Genomic DNA, 19,181 nt, shown 5'->3' on the forward strand with positions numbered 1-19,181 from the left:
AGGCCCATGGTTCATGGAGGCTCACAGTTTACCCTTCCTCCGGTCTCTCTTGCTGCAGCTATTTCACTTTATGAACCACCTACCAATAGGGTTGCCAGGTGCCTGTTAATGGCGGGCAATTGCCTGCCAATTAACAGAACTGCCCGCTGCCCCTTAGCTGGCCAGTGGGGGAAACAGGCTAGCTAAAGGGTGGTACAATAATGTCCCTTCTGAGGTAAACCTGGACACTCTACTATGTCCCTCAAAAGACTCTATGGAAACCATAGCTTTTTTGGGAGGAATATGCTAGTGTGTCCCTGTCACTTCCGGGTTTGATGGGGATGGTCTAGCACATTCCTCCAAAATCTCTATAGTTTCCATAGAGTTTTTGGGGACGTGCTAGAGCGCCCCCATTCCCTTCCAGGTTTACTCTGGAAGGGACATTATTGTGTGTGCGCACTGCACACTCGCAAATCAGCCCCCCCCCACCAAGGCGCCCACTGATGGCAAGGGGGGACCTGGCAACCCTATCTACCAATCACAAGCCCTGTTGGGCCACACCCACTAGCCTGAAAATTGAACAGATATCACATAGGGGAACAGGGCTCAGAGGAGCCACAGGTGGCTCCCAGGCCACTGAATAAGTATCATTGCTGTAGTGTAAATGAAATTTTGCTTGCTGGAGTTGCAGTGTATATGCAGCTAGTACAATGTTATTAACAATTCATAGAATGAGAAGCACTGAATGTGTTTTTTTCCACTGGACTAAATTCCATTGCATGAACATATAAACATGTGATTTCTTTAAGTTATTCACTAAATAAAATATTTAAAGTTAGTCTTTAAATACAAATAAATTAGAAAAGACTAAGGACTTTAGGTATTTCTAGAAGGATACTGGGCAGTCATTATGAGAAGACAAGAGTCACTGGAAAAGACAATTATGCTAGGAAAAGTTGAAGGCAGCAGGAAAAGAGGAAGACCCAACATGAGATGGATTGACTCAATCAAGGAAGCCATGCCCCTCAGTTTGCAAGACCCAAACAAGGCTGTTAATGACATGATCTTTTGGAGGACATTTGCAATTCTTGTCTTTTCCCCCCCTTACAGCAATTGGATAATAAATGAAAATAAATAGTGCCAGATGTGGTGCTACAGTTATCATTCTGGCACATAAACCAAAATTTCTGGTGAACTGGTGAATTTTCCTATGAACCGTATTATCTTGTTGCAAGAGAAATATTTCTGTTATTATGTTATTTCCAGTTAATAGGGCAAGTAAAATTGTCATGTCCTAAAGCAGCCCCACCTTTTACTATTCATTTTAATAGCTTATAGCCATTTCCACCAGTCATAATATAAAATCTTATTTAAAAAAGTACAAAATAATCATAACAGCACACAATAAAGCATATATTATGCCTAATAAAGTGCACCTTCTTGCCAAATTTAATTGTTGTAAAGCCATCCTGCTGGAGAAGTGGGAAGGAAGAATCAGAGTTGGCCAGCATGTTCTGGAAAGGCTCCATAAAGCTAGAATTCTAGGATGAATGAAGAAGAAGAATTGATTTTAATGTATTTTTAGGCTATTGGCAGACTGCCCCTAACAATTATTTGAGTTTTTGATGACTGCCCAAGGGCACATGCCAGTATAGTTAGAAAGTGAATACCGATGATAGCACATTAGTTAAGAAACATGATTCTGTTGCAGTGGAAAAGGAGTATTTGCAACCTGAGCAGGGTTTGAGGGGTGACTTTATAGAAGAGGGTGTATTAGTGATTTTCTCCATGGTGAGGTGCTTATTCAGTGTTGCACAGAAAGTAACAAAGCCTCTCACCATGGAGAGCATGAGGGAATTACAAGCAAGAATGGAATGTCACTTACTCTCTAAAACTCACACTGTATAACATTCAAAGCCATGATCAGACATAAAAGTATGTGTGATACCTTTATAGAATGATGCTGAGAATCAGACAAGGTGCTTCAGGCAAGGCTTTGAAACTGTTACACTAAATAGGATATGACTGAGGCTAACGCACACACAGAGACATGAAGGCCTATGGAGAAAAATTAGACGTTATAAACGTGAGAGGATGTTCCAATTGTTTCCCTCCTTTTTTGATATATGCAGATTTCCCCCTACTTTCCAGGAATAATTGTGGTGGAGTCTTTGAGGTGGATCCTGTTTTTCCAACTCATGAAAAGAATGGTGGAAGGGATCTTCCCCACCTCATCCTTCCCTCAGCAAGATCCTACATGCCCTCAAAGTCCTCTGCTAAGCTCTGAGAAATCTTAAAAATGCACTGCAACAAGGGGTGGGAGCTGCAGAGAGGAGGGGGAATTAGGTGACATTGCCCCTCTCCTTTTCCTGTTGACAGTGGAGCAAGCTCTTCTCTGGCAGTACTGCTTTGAGAAGGACTTTGCTTGATTTTCTTCTCTGCAGCCACTCCCTTTGGGCTTAGCTTCATTTTGTTTATGAGGATGGCAGGCCACCAAGGAAGACTAAGGTTGCTACACAGAGGAAGGCAATGGCAAACCACTTCTGCTCATCTCTTGACTGGAACACCCTGTGGATGGGGTCAGTTGCAACTCAACAGCACTTTCTTCTGATCCTCAGCAAATTGCTGGGGTACACAAGGGCTGCTGGAGGAAGTTCAAGATATGAGAGATCTTTTCCAACTGCTTATGTGAGCTTTTCTATAAGAGCAAACCCTATGCCGTATATATCCTGTCCGTTCTTCCATGAATCCACAGTTTCACTTGCAGCAGTTGTCTGTACAAAATGTTCATAATTCCAAATCTCCAGTTTAAAGATTTGTTAGGAGACCCTTTTAAAAGCAAAATAATGATGGCTTATGTTTCTGCAAACTTGCATTTGTGACATATGTAGACCTTGATCCTGCAGATACTCAGTTGTCCTTCCTGATATCTCTTTCCAGTACTCAGACCTATGCTTCACTTTGGCTCCACAGTTACAAGTCAGTTACAGAACCCTTAACAAGAACAATTATAGCTCAACAAACCTACTATTAAAGACCTTACTAAGTCTCTGCATGAAAATACCATGGAATTATGTTTGTTATCTGGACTTCACCAAACTTCTGCTTCCTTTGAACACTTCCTTTGTCAAATGTTTAAATATGGTGGTGGTAATTTGCGTAAATGTATCCCAGTATTAGTGCCAAAGTTCAAAACCCAAAAGTGATAATTAGGTCTGTGGTCTGTACAGACTGAGAGTTTATAAAATACCTTTTGCTGGTTGGCAACTAGGAAAGAGAAGAAGGAATGAGGATGACTCACCTCCCAAGCCCTTCTAGCACCTTAGAAATGCAAATGGCCTTGGCTGGGAGAAGGATAATAGGCAGCCAGGTCCCTGGTCACAGTTCAGAGCTGCAAGAGAACAAAAGAAAAAGCACATCTATCTTTTGGAAAGGAAGAAAAAAAGAGTATGTGAGGGAAGGGCAGAAGGGGAGAGATTATAAAACCCTGAGCATGAGGAAGAAGAAGTCATTTTTGCCATTTGCTATGAAGGATTAAGTAGTCTCTATTATATGGCAAGCTATTTTACACCCGGGCTCCACCTTAACGTCAAGGTGCAACCATATGTACGTGGTACTGCCCTCGGCAGGGGATGACCTCTAGATACTGAAACCAAGTTACTGGCTAAATTCTAAATGCTTGCAATGTCAAGATTTGAACAACTTACCTTTCTTCATCATTGTTAATGGTAGGTAAGAGTTAAGTTCAGGTGATCTGTGTTATCACCTTGTCTTATATTTCTTTCTCAGTCTGTTGCATTTGCAAATGATGTGTGATTTTTGTTTTCTTTTTAGTGCAATCGGTCTGATTTCTGTGACTTATATTAAGCCCTGTTCACATATATCCAGTCAGAGAAAGGGAGGGGGCAGCATTTGATTTCCACTCTCTTAGAGACAGTAAGTAAGAGTGCTATAGGTCCCCTGAGTAACAGCAGACGACACTAAGTGCTGAGCTGTTCCGTGAAGCAGTAAAGTGGAAGGAGTTGCCTGGGTGCTATCTGGTGATAATGGTACTGAGAGAGAGAGAGAGAGAGTGTTGTAACCATGATTAGGAAAGGGAAACCTGGCTGGGCCAGAGATGCAGGGTAGCTGTATAACTTCCTCCCTCCCATGTGGACAAAGACATGAGTTTCCAAGTCCCATTTTCACACAGTCCCATTGAATCATAAGTACTCCATTTGTGCTGAATGTTTACTTTGAAGGCATATTATTCTTTGACTTTTTTCTTTCCTCCACAAATCTGTTTTTCATATTCTGTGATCAGTTATTTGCAAGTCTGGAATTTAAGCCAGGAAAATATGAATTGCAGCCACTGTTAAGGGTGAAGTTTAATCAGCCAGCTTATGGGATATTCAAGTTTAATTAGCCATGAGATCTTTTTGCCACTTTTTCTTCACCTGGGGTGAGAGATGCCCAGAAATGGCTCAGTAATTTTCCTACAGATGCTGCAATCAGCTACTGAAAGTTGTATATTTAATATGAATAAATCATAGCAGCTTCCTACAACTTAGATGCCCTCCTTTTTTTGCATAACAAAATTTAATTTTCCTTTTAACTTTCCTTATGTTCTTTGAAGTTTGTTTTTTGATTTTATTCATAACCTTTTCTTTTTGTACAGTGTAACCTTCCAGCATTCAAAAATGTTCTTTTAAAAGAGGAGATTCAAAAGGAATTTTGCTGTAAACAAGTATCGGTGGTGGCAATCAGTGCTTCTACTGTCAGCGTGAAGACTTGTTTAATTGTGTGCTCAAGGTCTCACCCTTTAGGCACAAAGATCTCTGAATGCACAATATTACATTATTTCCAGCTCATCTCACTTTACTATTACATAAAGACTGTGACATTACTTAATCTAGGAATGGTAATAAAAGAATTGTTAGGCCAGCTCTGCTAAGAAACCACTGGAAAGGGTTAGTCAGACTAATCCTTTGCCTCATTCTCCTTGGTGGGGGGTTTCAGTTAATGTTGAACCATCTATTAAACAAAGGCATCCTTGGAATTTTATTCATATGGTATGGCTTTTTAGTTTAAGGTCTGAAATATGAAAGAGAAATAAGTAAGAATGTTATTAATACACCATACAGAGCTGTGGTGGGAATCTATCCCTGTTAGTAATGTCATTGAAGTTTGTTGTTCCTCAGTTCAGAACATAAAAAGCTCATAATACTTGGCTGCATTATCAATTAAACCTCAGATTACCATTTACCTCAGAATGTTAGCTGAGGTTCTAACATGCATAGATCCTAAGGCATGTAGTTTTCCCGAGTTCTTGCATCTGGGATACTGCATATATAAGGGAGGAATGGAGGCATCTCAAAGAGGCCTTCTGGTTCTGTTGCTAGGGAAACTGTGAGTGAAGAGAAGGGGTAAAGCTAAGGGGCTTAATAGTGGGGAAACTGGGCTGAATTTGAGAGGGAGTGTATTGAGTGCATTATCCAACAATGTGTGAAAGCTGCCTAATACATAGTGCAGTTCTTATCTCAGAGACAAAAGGGGGAGGGGGAGAAAACAGGAAGGATAGCAAAAAGTCTTACCTATCTTCTTCTGTTTTGGAATGATATATACTTAAGCTTATAGCATTCTGGGATCCAACGATCCACATGGACCTCAGACTTACATAAACCTGAGAAAGCTTATACCCTGAGACGTTCAAGGAGGAGTCACTTGACAAGGATGACAAGTGGGAAACCATGCAGTGGTTCAAGTAATAATTCAAAAAGGGCCAGTAGCATCTTCGAGACGAACAAGATTTCCAGGATATAAGCTTTCAAGAGTTAAAGCCCCCTTCAACAGATCTGACAAAGGGATCTTTGACAGTGTATATCCTGGAAATTTTGTTGGTCTTAAAGGAGCTATGGGACTTGAATCTGGCTCTTCTTCTGCAAACCAACACAGCTCCCCACTGAAACTAACTTCATGGGAATAAGTGACTCCGGACCCAGAATACACAGCTGAAGTCTAGCTGAGCATGAATTCAAATGACAACAGCTCCTCTTGTTATGGGGCAAAGAATAATAGAAGTGAAAGGTTGATTTTTGTGGAGGTGACTGAAGTAAACCTATGTGAGAGGAGGAACAGAGAGGGGTTGAGGCAGAGAGGTTGTGTCTTTAAAAGGCTTGCCAAATAAGGCAACAAATTATGAGTTAGGCCTTCATCACAATAGCCTCTTTTAGCTATAGTTTTGTGATTTCTGGAGATCCCTTCTACTAGGGTGAATCAGGGCATGGTGCTTTTATTACCCAAATAGGTCTACTTGTGCCAGGGCTATAATGTGCAAAGTAGTGTTGTCAACCTCCAAGTGGTGGCTGGAGATCGCCTGCTATTACAGCTGATCTCCAGCCGATAGAGATCAGTTCTCCTGGAGAAAAAGGCCGGTTTGGCCATTGGACTCTATGGCATTGAAGTCCCTCCCTTCACCAAACCCTGTGCTCCTCAGGCTCCGCCCCCAAAATCTCCAGGGATTTCCCAACCCGGAGCTGGCAACCCTAGTGCAAAGGCTAGCACAGAACAAACATGAATTTGGATAATTCAGTAATTGGGATCTTAGCCTCTGCATACCAAGATCCAACTTCAGATCACCACTTGGAAAAATAAGGTGTCAAAGACTCTGTAAGTGGAACAGCATCCACTAGGAATCATTTGCATTGCCTGTTGATTGCCAGTTTATTGTGTATTCTGTGCTTGTCTTTTACATGCTTTCTTTTTCTGCCTATATATGCTCAACAAAGACCAAATTTAGTTCAGTTCAAGGTTGCCACATTTCTCTCCCCTCCACAGTTCTACCTGAAACATTACCCACAAGATTGTGCTTGGAATTACATAGACAAATGGGATCTCTTGCCTTGAGGTCCAGAGGTGTACTTGTAGAAGCTTTTTGATGACAAGGTCCCCAGGAGCTGAATTTCAGCAATCTTAATCAGCTACAGTGTGTGTGTGTGTGTGTGTGGGGGGGGGGAATCCAATCACACAGGCTTTGCTCCACTCACAGGACTTTGGATCCAACCCTTAGAATGAGCAGCATATAACAAAAGTTTGAAATTTGCATCTTCCAGTAACATTGAGCTGTTGTCACTTCAGTTAACAATGGCGGCATGTATTCATTTGTACTTTTCTTTGCTGCAAGCAGAGGGGGCGAAGACAGACAAACATCTGTAGGTGATGGATGTGGTATGAACACACATAATCTCCCTGAAAATAAATGTTTCAGATTGTAGTGACTGTGTGTACAAACCACTGCCAACTTCCACCACACTTAACATGTCGTGTTTGTTTTAACACCTAAGAAGAAAAGTAGTAAGTAAAAATGTTTTTTTAAAGTTATTTGATTATTTTAAGTTTTAAAGGCAGCATTTAAACAAGGATTATGTCCCTGTGTAGTCTTCTTCATTCTGTGCTGTTCAAATAATAGTGTATATGTCACTAAAAATGTAACTCCATGATACAAGAAAAATGACAGTGGCATACCTAATAACAGCTAATGGTACCTAATCATCTCTGCATAATAACTTGTTGGAGTATTATTATCTGTCTGAAATTTTATGCTAGAAATGTTGAGACATGCCTCGTTGTCAATATTTTTTAAAATAGATGGTTTTCTGCAGTTTATAGTATATTGTTGCCATGCATCATTTTATGACATAAACCCTACCCCTGCTGAATGCATTATTGTGTCACATTTTAAGTGAGATTGATATACTGATTTTTGTTGCCCTCTTTGTAATGGTGTGATTGATATTTCTCAAAATCCTTAACTTTAATTAGAATGAGTTCCTATTCCTGATAGAAAAAAGTAAAGGGAGGGGGGACTCAGATGACCAACTGGATAGGATGTGGAATGATATAGTATAGCCTGATCTCATCAGATCTTGGAAGCTATGAAGTGTCGGTTCTTGAATGGGAGACCACCAAGGAAGACTTTGCAGAGGAAGGCAATGACAAACCACCTTTGCTTAATCACTTGCCTTGAAAACCCTGCGGGGTTACCGTAAATCAGCTGTGACTTGAAAGCACTTCACACACACATCTTCACATTTGATAGTCAGCAAGAGTGTCATTCTACATTTATGGTGCTTTATTTTCATTAAACCTTTCTCTTCTTATTGCCTATCCTTTTTATGTTAAAGTTTTGTGTTGGCAGGAAGTTGCTGTGTTTAATAATATATATTGTGTAATATAAGGCACTTCATAAACAACAACAATAATGCAGGAGCCCAAGAAACCAAGAGGTGGTGAATGTTATGATTGGGGGTTCCTGAACCCACAGCAAACTGTTTATTTTCTCAAGTGGAGGAAGTCATGAGAAACCGGAACTTGGTCCAGCCTGAAACCCCCATTTGGCATACCTACTAAAGAGGACCTGATGGAGATAAAAACTCAGAGCTACATGCCGAGGGGGCCCATTGGCATGGCACAGGGAAACCCACGTGAGCCAGATATCTGATTTGAGATTGGGAGAGAGAATTTGTTTAACATCAGCAGGCAGAAGGGGTAAAAAGTGAACCCTTCCTTTGTTCGGGAGTGAGAGGTGAAGTGAGATGTAAGGTGAGAGGAGAGATGAGAAGAAGGAGGGGTCAGTTCAGACACATGGAAACCCATCTCTGAGATGCTGGGATGGGAGATGAGGAATGTGTTTGCCCCATCTGAAGGTAACTAGCATGATACAACTAAGTTAGATAGATGTTTTCCTTTTTATTTCCTGAGATCTATATCTCTTACTATGATGGCTATTTTCCATATATGTGATCTAACTTAATCTTTTGTAATAAAGCTTCTTTCATGTTTAAGAAAGCAGACTGTGCCTGAAATCTCACCCATACAATAAGACCACTCTTACATGCTAAAGGATGCATTCACAGGAGTTAAGGTAATTGGATGCTCTGACCTTTGTACTTGCTGAGAGGCAGCCTTACCCGAGACACTGGTTACTGAGAGGCTGGGGTTTATGTCTTGGGGTGGTGGCAAGAAAAGGAAACACACGTTTACATGCAGGCAAACACACAACACGCTTGTGAGAACACACAGACCGAGTGCAAGAATGTGACAGTGAAGACATGGAGTCAAAGAGAAGTCAAAGAAAATGAACATTGGAACAATGGGAACATAGGACTATGACTCTGAACTTTTCACAGGTGGGAAGAGGAACATTCAAGGGAGTTAGTTTAGCCCCGAAAAAACTGACATGTTGCATTTGGGGTATAATCCAAGTGAAATTCCAGGGTATCTTTTGGTAGAAAAAATCCTTTTAAAACAAAAATGTCTGTGTGACAGATATCATTGTGTTTCGCAGTATTAAAACATTGAGAGCTGGAAAACACACTTGGACATGTGGCAGGATATTTCTTTTGTGTAGATTCACCCATCCCCTTTTTTGCATATTGAATAACTCAATGCCCATATAGTTCCTTTACAAAGTAATAATTTTAAAAAAATTGAAACAACAAAAACTGTGTTTGGAGCCTAAGCTATTAGACCATTAACATAAACTTTCATGAATTTCAAAAGATTTAATAATGTCTAACTTTTTAAAATCTTGGGATATTTTCCTACCCATTTTACTGAAATATAAGCTAAGAGAACCAACCCAATGGAAAATGAATTTTCTGGGGTGGGTTTAAAAACATTCCAGGTGCTTTTTTGTTTACAGAAAGAAAACTGCAAATGGTAACTGGCTGTACTTTGGGGACATTGTTTACTACTGTACAGGTGGGGGGGGAGGTTCTAGAGTAACGTCTCTGAATTTTGCAAAAAAATAGTTCACTGAGCTAGCTATTTCATGCTTAATAGTGTTTTCAGGGTTCAGAGTTGAAACCTCAAAATGGGAATTCAGATGTTTGTGGTTTCTATGTTCACTGCAGTATTGTGAATAGTCACCGAAAGGATAGCACCAAGGGGCAGGAGACAGTGGCAGGGGAGGGGGGCAGAATTAATTATTAACCACCTGGTCTTTGGATACAGTTTTCCCAGTTTGCTGTGAATGTGTAGTAATCACAATAAGTTTTATAAAAATCAAGCTAAACATCAAAACATGAAGGTGACGTGCATTTCGTATTTAAACGAGACCAAAATATCATCTCTATTTCATTAGCAGTTACAATTTCTAAGTTAGGCTTATTAATTAAAGATAAATTAAAACATCTATTTTTGACTTTTTTCTTTAATCCATAAGGTAAATGATGTGCTAAGCATATTCATCAGAAATATGCCAGTAGTTGTTCACAGTTCATTTGCATACAGATGGTCTGCAGTTAAGTGTGTAACATCATCTGATAGGAAAATTGTTGTAGCATTGCGTATTTGTTAAGTGCCGTCAAGTCGCTTCCAACTCATGGCGACCCTATGAATCAATGTCCTCCAAAATGTCCTCTTGCTCAGGTCTTGCAAACTGTTGTAGCACTAGCTGTACCCTTTGTCTACACTTAATTGCCACATATATTAATTAATTTCACCTAAATACAGTAGAATTAATAGTTAACTGAGATTGCTTCTATGTAGTACAAACCTCTGGTACAACTGGAAAGCTGTCCTGTAAGCCTGACTTAGGATTTTGGTTAAGTTGCCCTCCTAAACCCCTCTCACCAAGCATACTACCCCTTCAGGTGGAGGAGAGCATTCAGCATGATATTTTAGCTCCTCTAAGCCCTGTTGGCACTGGCAAACCACCTCTGTTAGTCTCTTGCCTTGAAAACCCCATAAAGGGGTCTCCGTAAGTCGGCTGTGACTTGACGGCACTTTACACACACACACACACACACACACAAGCCCTGTTGGAGCCTGTAAGGCTGAAAGCAGCTCAAAAGAGTTGCCCTCTGATGCTTCCAGCTTTTTTCCCGAGAGACACACCTGAAGGAGAAAGGACAATAAGACTCTTCCGCATTCCTTTAAGCCCACTGGTGCTGGTACTGCTTAAAGGAGTGAAAAGGTTGCAGTCCATTGCCACCTCTAGGTACCAGGCCCAGCAACAAAAGAGTGATTGCCTAGAGCTCTAATTTCATGGTCAGAGAGGAAACGGTGGGGAGGAAGGAAGGTGGAGGTAACAGTACCTAGTGCAGGATCTAGTTGCCAGTGCCTTTAGGTGCCATCTCAATAGGAAAAGGGAGATCATCCCCAAAGTCCTTTGATGGTATCAGTTTCCCAATCTCAGTGTGAACATCTCTGATCTGTAGAGGGCAACTTGCCAGGCTATGCAGCTTTGGCATATTTCTAACCATGCTGATGCCTGCTACTAGGCCTTTTGTCCCTACCCAAAGCACTATAGTTCTTGCATTATTGCAGTTCATTTAAGTGGATATTGTTTGGGAGAGCTTCCTAGATAGTATTTTTCGCTCCATAAGACACACTTTTTTCCTCCTCAAAAGTGAGGGGAAATGTCTGTGTGTCTTATGGAGTGAATGTGTGTGTTAACTTACCTTTATCCAGCGGCAGGCTCCCTCGGCGCTGGTGACCTCTCCTCCCCTAGTGGAGCGAATGGCTTTGGATCAGGCCACGGCAGCAGCCCGTCCGCAAGAGAGTCCCGTGGCCCTGCCCGGCAGCCGCCTCTTCCTTCGCCCTCCCCTGCCCAGAAAGCCAGCAGCCCCCCTCCCCCGTGCAGAGGCTCAGGCGCGTCTCTGGGCGGCGGCCAAGGGCGCCTTTGGGACGGCTCTCGTGGCTGCGCCAAAGGTCCTGGCGTTTGGGCAAGAGGAGGAGGGGGGAAACAGGCTTTGCGCACGATCCTGTGCACCTGTGCTGGAAAGCCAGGCCGGGCGCCGTGCCTCCCCGGGCCCTCCGACAGACAGCTGCGGGAGCGAGCCGGGCAGGGCTCGGCCGGTTTCCGGAGAAGGCAGGGAACTGTGAGGGCCCGATCCTCCGGGACGCTCTCCTGCGCAGCCCCCCCCCCGCGCTGGCGCAAGAGGCACTCCTGATGGATGGGGCGCAAAGGCGCGACCTCCGCTCCTTTCCTTCTGCAAACTCGGGACCTTCCTACTCCCGGCCAATGGACGCCCTCCCCCCCATCCGTTGAGGGAGGCTGTGTTTGGCGGCGGCGGCGGGGGGGGCTGGGCTTTGCTCAGAGGGTTAGGGTCAGGGGCTGGGCTTTGCCATCGCCCTTCCACCTCCCCCCTCGGGCAAACGCAACTCCAGAGGAGACCCCGCCACCGTTTTCCTTGCCGGGCGAGGGGAGAGCGCCGCCGCCTGTGATCCAAGTGGCTGAGTCGACTCTTTGCCGCCCCTCCCTTGGAAAGTCTGAACTCCCTCCGCACAGAACTGGGGAGGGGGGCGCCGGCAGGGTCGCTCTCTCTTTTTGCCATTCTCCCCCCACCCGCAAGCTTGTGCCTGAGTAAGGTGGGGCCTTCACGAAGCAGGGGTTGTTTCACAAGCCGCAGAAGGCCAGCGCCTGCTCCCAAGGGGCTGCTCTCTGGGACCACCACATGTTGGGCTTTGGGCTGAAACCACAGGAGGTTTTGCTGCCTTGGCTTTGCCACTCTCTAGATGCGCATTTTCCCCATCTGAATTCTCAAAACTCTGCATGGGGGCCTATTTTTGAGTTTTGAGAATTTGGCTGGAGAAAATGTGCATTTAGAGAGTGGCAAACCCAAGGCAAAACCTCCCCTGCGTTTTCGCCCTTTGACTTCACTGTTAAAAGGTGCTCTCTCTGGTTCTGGCAGTAATGAAGAGGAAGAGTTGGCTTGTCTGTGCCGACTTTCTTTACCGCTTAAGGCAGAATCAAAGTGGCTGACAATCACCTTCCCTTCCCCTCCCCACAACAGACACCCTGTGAGGTAGGTAGGGCTGAGAGAGCTCTAAGAGAGCTGTGACTAGCCCAAGGTCAGCCAGCTGGCTTCACGTATAGGGGTGGGGAAACCAACCAGGTTCACCAGATTAGCCTCCGCTTCTCAACTGGAGGAGTGGGGGAATCAAACCCGGTTCTCTAGATCAGAGTCCCCGCTCCAAACCGCCACTCTTAACCATTACATTTGTAAGGCGCAGGCACTTGCCGCGGACTCCAGCCTCTTTATTCCCCATTAACTTGCCTCTGTGCATGCAAGCGTGTGTGCTGTAGAGAAATGCTTTGCTGTAGAGAAAGGCATTCACAATTTTACTGGATCACCATCGTGGTGCTACAGATTTATGAGGCGATGAGGCCTTGCTATGCGCACCAAAACCAGAATTGCGCAAATAATGCCAAAAGAATATGAATCTAAGATTCTGTCTTTTCATAAATTTGTAATTGATGCTAGGAAGAAATATGGGTTTGAAATTGGCCAGATTGGGAATATGGATGAAGTCCTGTTAACCTTTGATGTGCCATCTAATAGGACTGTTGATCTGAAAGGTGCCAAAACTATCACCGTGAAAACCTCCGGACATGAGAAAACCCATTACATGGTTGTGTTGTCTTGCTGTGCAGATGGCACTAAATTGCCACCCATGTTAATTTTCAAAAGGAAAACATTTCCAAAAGAAGTGATTCCAAGAGGAGTTGTTGTACATGTTCATGAGAAAGGATGGATGGACGAAAATGGAATGAGAGTATGGGTTGAAAAAGTGTGGTCCAGACTTCCTGCTGGGGCAGCTGGGCTGAGCGCCATGTTTCCTGGACTCTCCAGGAAAAATCCAAGAAATGTTCAAATTGGGGTGCTAATCAGCACCTCAACCCGGTCCTAAACAGTGGACTTGGGAAGCAGGAATTCCCTGCAGCCACTTATGCGGTTTGACCTCCAGAAGTCTCCGAGGGAGGCTTCTAAGCCCCTCGAAAGTTTTGATGCCGGTCCTGCGGGCAAGAGGGAAAGTCATCGCCGGAACATTTCATGGGTAATCAAGGTTCAGTCCTCCCCCTTCAATCACCATCTAAGAAAATTATCATCACCATAACCTTATCATCCAACATCTGAGTAAGTTGCAAGAATTCTTTTGTCTTTACCTTGAAATTGAAGCTCTGGAATATCGTAACAATCATCAATGCAATCTGCATCTCTCTGTCCAGAATATAAGTGACTTTGTTTGTTTAAAAAGACTATAGTTGAACGGCAGGAGCCTTATCTATTCGATCTCCACTTTGGCATAACAAACGGGATGGCTGACAGACACTCTAGCTACCAATTAGAAGCCGAGGTGTTAAAAGGGGTGGGAGCGAATGGGCTAAATTCCTCTGGAGATGACGTCTTTCCGATTCATCAAAGAAAACCATCGAGACTCAAAGGGAAAGATCATACAGGAAAATCGCAGGACTTGAAGTGTGTCTTTATTGTGCAACACGCAACATAGTCCTACTACTGGAAAACAAGACAGCCGAAGGTCCGCGATTTAAATAATGCCCAGCTCACCCCCCTTCTTTTACAATCGAGCAGAGTGTCAATAAAACTTGATGGCCCTTTATAACAACACTAATTGTTTTACAGCGGAGAGAAGAATTTGCAGCCATTTAATCCCGGGACCTGTATAATTGATGAATAGAACCACTACAAGGTTTTGGACCCTGCCAACATATTTAAAATAGCACTTCTTGGATTGGTGAATTATTAGAACTATTTTCAGAAATAAACATGGGAAAGGCCGACGAGAAAATACAGGAAATGTTAACAAAACACATGGATGCCTTTACTAAACAATATGAGCAACAATCTCAACGTCTTGCTCAGCTAACCAACTTATTGACTAGTCTAACTCAAACTACCAACCAGACTAGTCAGAAATTGGACATTTTGGCAAGCGAAATTACAAATATGAAATCTCAAATATCTACAATGAAAACTGACATGGGAAAAATGGATACTTCAATTAAAAAGGCAATTGAAGAACAGAAAGATATTAAAAATAAACAGATACTTCAAGGTAATCAAATTCAAGCTATACATTTCCAACAAGAAAATGTTTTAGACCAACTGGCTACTATGGAGTTAAAATTAAGACAATCGAACGTACGTCTTCGCAATTTTCCAGAAGCAATGGGATGTACCAGAATAACTATCATAAAATCATTGGCTGACCTGATTCATATAAGTGAACAAGATCTGGATTATGCAATAAACAAAGTATACAGAATTCCTTTACCCGCCAGTTTGGAGAAGACAAAGGCAAGAGATATTATGATTTCCTTTTATGATATAAGGATGAAAGATTATATTATGCAAACCCTCTATGATAATCCTTTGTCTGTGAATGGAAATCCTCTTATCATTCTTAAGGATATCCCATGACATTTGATGATGAAGAGAAATATGTACAAAGAATTTACTGGGACATTGAAGAAGAATGGAATAAGATTCTGCTGGATCTTCCCACAGGGACTTACTTTTACCTACAAAGAGGTCAGATTTACTATCTCTTCACAGGAGGAAGTAAAAAACTTTTTGAAGAATTATGAAAAAGATCTAGCTGGCCTTAACCAGGAGCCACAACATCAACAAGAAGAGGAGAAAAAGGAGTTGGCCTTGACATCTGGACAAAAAAGACAGGACATCAAAAATAACAGAAGTGTTGGAAAAACAAAAATTCACAGCAAGAACAAAACTAAAAGGAAACATGCAGTTTATGGGTGATAGAGAGAAACAGAGGGCTAAACAGGGATTTAAATGATGACTAGGCAGTCTTTGTGTGAAATCTGGCACAGGCTCCCTCATCTTGCTAATTTTATATGGAAAGAAAACTGCAGTCTGTTTCATTTCCAACTGATGAGTTACTGCTAGCTAATTCGTCTTCATTGTCAACCAAAGGATTATTCACCAGATCGGTAGTGTGGATCCGCTATATTTAGCAAGCCTTAATGTTCTCCCCTTTGTTCACTTAGAGCAATAGTGTTTCTGATTTAGGATCCACCTTATGTTCAACCTTCAAATAAGGCCTACATATAATATTTTAATGATATGTCTGTCTTTTTCTTCCCTGTCTCTCATTCTTAAAAGGAAACAAAGCATAAACAGAAAATGTCTGGCTTCATTGTTGAACTTTATGTTGAACTTTATGTACTTTATGTTAAAGCAGAGCCCTTTGGTGTCTTCCTGTCCATCCTTAACTTGGACTGCAGTCTTGTCACTACTTTCTTAGAATTAAATTTAGTGGGGATTAACCATTGAATTTAGTGGGGATTAAATCTAAAGGAAAGTACATAGAATCAGGATGCATAGTTTAATTATGGTCCCAATTATTATTGGGGTTTCTTTTCTTAAAAAAAAAAACTTGCTCTTTCAAAGTATTTTAAAGATATTCTATGTTTGTTATTGTGAGAATATCAAAAGTGCTTTTTTTTTAAAAAATCAGCCTAAAATAATATACTGAAAAATATATCTTAGGCTAAATTAGAAAAAAACACACACACATTCTACTTTAAGGATTTCTCCCCCTATCTTATTTTTAAAAATTGGCTATTTACCATAAGTCTTCTCTTTCCCTAACCATGAAAAGTAATGAAACGTCTCTTCTTGGTAAAATCCAGGACTTAGAAGCTTTGGAGTTTCATAATAAAATGGCATGTACTTGTTTTAGGCAACTTTTTTCTGTGACTGTGAAGATCAATACTTGGGTGCTTTCTGTGAAGAATTCGATGCCTGTCAAAGTAGTCCCTGCCAGAACAATGGAACATGCATGGATGTCACAGAAAAACACGATGGGAACAATTTCACCTGTACTTGCCTCCCTGGTAAGTTTTGTGTTGTGTTTTGAACAATGGTTTGGTTTTGCAGTAAGCATCTAAAGTGTTGCTTTGCACAACCTTATCCTTCATGGTTTGAGACGGAAGGAGAAGAGAGACCTAATAAAGGAACAATGTACGTCTATGAATATCATTAGCCATAGACTTGTTCCAATGAGCATTTTGATCCAAGGGTACCAGAGTAGGGATACAGAGTCCCATCCTACCTTCTCCTGCATCATCTTAAGCAACTTTTTTTTAGCACATAAGGAGATGTTAGGGCTGCTTCATTCAATAGAGGAAGGGATAGGTAGAGCCCTGAAATTCTGCTTTGATTTTCAGGTGCATGATTGCACTATATTGTTATATTTGAGAAAACAAAATTAAGTGCTGTCTGCAAAGCAGGATGTGAGTACTGTCAAAGGTCTTTTATGCATGGGAGTTTTACCTTGTGTTCATTGCTCTCTTGACCCATGCTTTTCTGGTCCAAATTCTAAATACGCTATACATGGTGTTGTTTGTCCTGAAGAAAGTCCTGGAGTATCATGAGCAGTGCAGAATCACCAGCAAAAATCTGGAAGCGTCTGAGGCCCCGCCCCTTGAAAACACTGCTTTATAATTGGCTGTGGTGCTTACTGTGATAAAAACATCACCACTACCCCCTGGTCCCCTCCCCCTGGCGAGTGACCATTTTACAACCCAACTTCTTTAAAGGGGATGGGGAGAGCGGGAGAAACCCAACTGCCATTTTACAAGCCATTTTACAACCCAAGTTTTTTTCTTCTGGCTGCCTCCTTCTCTGGCCACCCTCCACCATTTTTTTCTCCTTGTGTGATGATATATCAAAATATCATTAAACATATAAATACAATTGAAGGGAGAGACAGCTGAGGCTAAAATCAGGTGCTTGCTTGCCCCCCCTTCTCCTGGGTATCTCATCACCCAAATGCGGGGGGGGGGGGGAGCACCAGATCTAGCCTCGGCTGCCTCTCTTCAATTTTATTTATATTTTTAATGATATATTGATATATCATCATACCAAGAAGAAAAAAACCATCAGAGGGCAGCCAGCTCCTTGTCCGGTATGGCTTCTTTGGTCATTGCAGAGAGGATGGCTGAAAGGTTGGCTGGAGGAGGAGTTGGAGAATGGGGGCATGTGGGGCCGTGGGCAGACAGACTTTGGCTTATGCATGGTAATGGTGACAATTTGACCTGGGTTGATCTCAGGGAAGATCAAAGACTCATGTTAAAGGATTGGGAAGACCCAGACATGCACAGGCTGGGCGTGAGGTCAACTCTAAGGGATGGAATACTCATGCATAACTCCAAGAAACAACCAAGTGAATCCAGGGGTGAACGTGAGTCAAAGTACTCATGCATAAAAGACCAAAGACAGGCAGAGATCAGCAGGCAAGGATGGAGGATAAGACAGGTCTGGATAGTTGGGAAATGAAGGAACTGCTCAGTACAGAGGCCACTTAAACATGTCACATATATGTCAGTGCAGTAGTGGTAGGGGGAAAGTGTCTTGCCTGTTGGAAGAAAAACAATTCTGAGAACGATTGAAGAAGACTGTTGATCTCTCCTGACCATGTTGAACCAGAAAGAATAGTCACTTGAGAAGTTCAGTGAAATCAAATGGAAATGCTGAATTGCCTTTTATGTATAGGATGTCCATTATGTCTGATATTTTTAAATACTGCATTTCAATCTCTCTTCCATCAATATAAAAAAAACATTATACACCCGAACAATAAATGATTTGTATTAACTATTCAGATTTAAATGATACTTAAGCACTTCAGGAAAGATGTGACCTCTCTATGTGCACGTATCTTCATTTATTCTATTTAATACAAGTATGCAAATGCTTCCAAGTACTTCCTTAACAAGAAAGATATGTAAATACAGTTAAGTAATGCTTTAAATTCTATTAACTGCAATGTAGGTTTAAGAAGATAATGTAGTCTGTAACTGAACTTGAAACAGAATGCCTTGAATGAGCTGTACTGTCAAGGTCATCATGAATGAAGTCTATACTAGACTCTTGAAGAGGAAAGAATTAATAGATGAGTCCAAACATTGTCTAAACTCTGAAAAAATAACACTCTCCAGTCAGTTTGTCTTTAGTTTTCCTTTAAATACTCTTGTAAATAAATTGGGACTTTTCTTTGAAGGCTCAATGATAAACCATCTGCTTTGCACACAAAAGGTCCCAGATTCAATCCCTGACATGTCCCATTTTAAAAAATTGGACAGCAGGTGGTGTCAAAGGCCACTCTACCTGGGACCATGATGAGCTTCTACCATTCAACGTAGACAGTACTGGCCTTGATAGACCTATGTTCTGACTCCGTATAAGGCATTTTTATGTATTCATGTGCCTTTGCATTAATTGAACATCCTACCAACTGCGAGCATTTTACCCACCTTCCCCTTCCACCTTTTCAACTGAGTGTTATGGTATCCTCCTGAACAAAATGCCATGAAACTCAGGAGGGGTCCTTCAGTAGGTAATAGGGCAAAATCTCCTCCCCTCTTTTCTTGCAGTACTGAAGCAAGC

At 42.0% G+C, this 19,181-nt stretch overlaps 1 protein-coding gene across 1 annotated transcript in view; it reads left to right on the top strand.

Annotated features, from left to right (window-relative positions):
• Window positions 1–19,181, top strand: part of DNER (delta/notch like EGF repeat containing) — a 171,906-nt gene that overhangs the window by 109,213 nt on the left and 43,512 nt on the right. The window contains exon 6 of the mRNA XM_056850405.1: window positions 16,474–16,627. Coding sequence (XP_056706383.1) covers window positions 16,474–16,627 — 154 coding nt within the window. The remainder of the gene's footprint in view (window positions 1–16,473; window positions 16,628–19,181) is intronic.

Source organism: Euleptes europaea, chromosome 5 (genome assembly GCF_029931775.1).
Source record: "Euleptes europaea isolate rEulEur1 chromosome 5, rEulEur1.hap1, whole genome shotgun sequence".
NCBI classification, from domain to species: domain Eukaryota; kingdom Metazoa; phylum Chordata; class Lepidosauria; order Squamata; family Sphaerodactylidae; genus Euleptes; species Euleptes europaea.